At 54.6% G+C, this 2,376-nt stretch overlaps 1 protein-coding gene across 1 annotated transcript; it reads left to right on the forward strand.

The window, feature by feature from the left end:
• Positions 1–212: 212 nt before the first annotated feature.
• On the forward strand, positions 213–1,873 carry PHACADRAFT_214909 (uncharacterized protein; the record flags this gene model as incomplete). The annotated part of the gene is made up of 6 exons (XM_007403184.1): positions 213–429; positions 497–546; positions 608–792; positions 842–1,145; positions 1,365–1,746; positions 1,827–1,873. 6 exons carry the CDS (start codon positions 216–218, stop codon positions 1,871–1,873), a joined length of 1,182 nt encoding a protein of 393 aa, XP_007403246.1.
• Between the last annotated feature and the right edge of the window lie 503 nt (positions 1,874–2,376).

A 2,376-nucleotide genomic window follows, 5' to 3' on the forward strand; every position in this document is an offset into this window, starting at 1 on the left:
AGTAACATGCACTGGGTTTCTTGATGATATTGATAACCCATTGGCAGTCCCGAACGTCACTCAAGTCATACTGTCTGGTGCGAGCAAGCAACCAAGGGAGATATCGGCTTTCCTGCTCTTAGTTCGATACAATGCTATGGCGCAACTTATAAAACCTCACCCGCAGGACGGACCTTTCTCCACTTTCTATAACAGATCTCGCCTCCAGAGAAACCATGACAGCCACGTCCACTGTGTCACTCGTCAAAGAACTTCTTAAAGTCGTCGGATCGCTCGAAGAGCAAGGAGTGAATGGTCATCTACAGCCGCAACAGGCTTACGAGGCAACAAGGCGAGTGGAGGCCCTCACCGACGAGATCAAAAGGGCGGTGCTCGGACCCCTGGAGTACACCATTCAGATCGCAGGCAGCTCTCTGTCTCATTCTAATCGTACAACATACTGGATTTAAAATAATAGAATCTTTCCAAGAAAGCTCAGCTCTGCGATTCGTCACAGAACTTGGAGTCGCAGACGTGATAGGGGATGACGTTAAGACGCTTTTCGCTGTCAGCCAGCAAACGAGAGTTGATAAGCTATACTTGGGCAAGTGGCTAAACCTTCTTTAAGTTGCCTCTGGCCTTTCTGACGTTCTGGTGGTATTCGCCGTATGCAGGTACTACCATAAGCTGCCTCGTCGCCCATGGATACTTCGAAGTTGATGGCTTCGGGTCTCGAGTATACAGGAACAATGACATGTTCAATATCCTTCGATCTCACGACAGCAATACTCTCTGTGATGCAATCGGCTTTATGTAAGCGCTTATTACGTCGTTCTGTAAGATCTGTACTGATGCTGCCCAGCTGCGATGACGAGTTCAAATCGGCCGCGCACCTTGTTGAGACTGCACGTGCGGCAGGTAACACAGGAGGCAAGAAGACCAAAGCCGCATTCCATGTTGCTTTCGGGTTCGATCGCCCCGTCTTCGAGTGGTATTCCGATCCCGCGCAAGTCTGGCGAGGACAGAGGATGAGCCGCGCCATGGAGCAACTGCACAGGATGGCCAATGGGAACGTCGTGACAGGCACGCACCAGTTCCTTACTCTCCGCAGACCGCGATCCTTCGGAGAACGAAGCATTGAACGACGCGTTAACAGACTTCGACTGGTGCGCGCTCGATGGCCCAGTCGTCGACGTTGGCGGCGGCATCGGGGCTCTCGAGATGGCAGTGATGAAGGCCTACCCAGACACGGCTCCTCTCTATTATCCTCGATAATGCTGAGACAGCCGCGGATGCACGCAAGGTACAATTCCTCCGCGTCGCACACCCCTGCTTGCTGCCCTTTCTGGGCTTTCTCTCTGAGCTTTGCTGACCCCTCCCCGTAGGCCTGGAGCACCCAGCCTGCCGTGGCGCAGACCCGCGTCTCGTTCGCCGCCGGCGACTTCCTCGCGCCGACCCTGGACGCCACAGGACTCCCCCGCGGCCAGCCGACGTACCTCATCCGCCACGTTCTGCACGACTGGACGGACGATGAGGCGGCGGGGATTCTCGGCAACGTGCGCGCCGCGATGATCGCGTCCGACGCCGCAGGGACGCGCAAGGCGCAAGGCCAAGCGCCGAAGCTACTGCTGTGCGAGATGCTGCTGCAGGAGCGCAGCGGCCGGTTCGTGTACACGACCAGCATGCAGGCTCTTTCGCTGAACAATGGGAGGACGCGCACAGAGGCGGAGATGTGCGGCCTGCTGAAACGCGCGGGGTTCAGTGAAGGTGCACGTGATGCGTGCAGTAGATTCTATCATAAAAGCTGTCCCTGCTGACCTTTAGCTTTCACTTTTTATGAACCATAGTGGTCAGGCTTGGAGCTGTTCCTTGGAGTTTTATGCACATTAACTAAATACTGTACTTTTACGACCATACCGGATGTCACATGTCGCACCAGCTTTCCGCTGACACTGCCAATAATTCTCTTCTCGATTTATGGCGATTTTGGCGACTTGTCGGAAAAACCCAATTTGGGCACTCTCATCTGGTACGGTCGTAAGCATTTGCCCATCAGGCCGCCACCTCAAGCGCGGTAAATCGTTGATGTGGTAGCAGTGACAGTGTTTGGCGATCCTCCTGCGTTTGTTCTGGGTCGTCGATCTGCGATGTCGACGAGCTCAGGCTCCGAGGCTCTTGGTTTGTTAACCAGTTAAGACAACTTGTTGCACGTCGCCTGCGGCCTCTTCGGTTACTTATTCTTGTAAACGATGCGTATTGTGCTCTGCAGCTGCGAGAGCTCGACGTAGGTGACAGATAGGTCATCTAGCATGTGACTATCTGCCGATTTTCCGCCTCTCGTGCGGGACGGCTAAGCGAGACCAGCTAATATTCGCGCGGACGGGGCCAGGTACTCCC

Source organism: Phanerochaete carnosa, assembly GCF_000300595.1.
Source record: "Phanerochaete carnosa HHB-10118-sp unplaced genomic scaffold PHACAscaffold_846, whole genome shotgun sequence".
NCBI classification, from domain to species: Eukaryota; Fungi; Basidiomycota; class Agaricomycetes; order Polyporales; family Phanerochaetaceae; genus Phanerochaete; species Phanerochaete carnosa.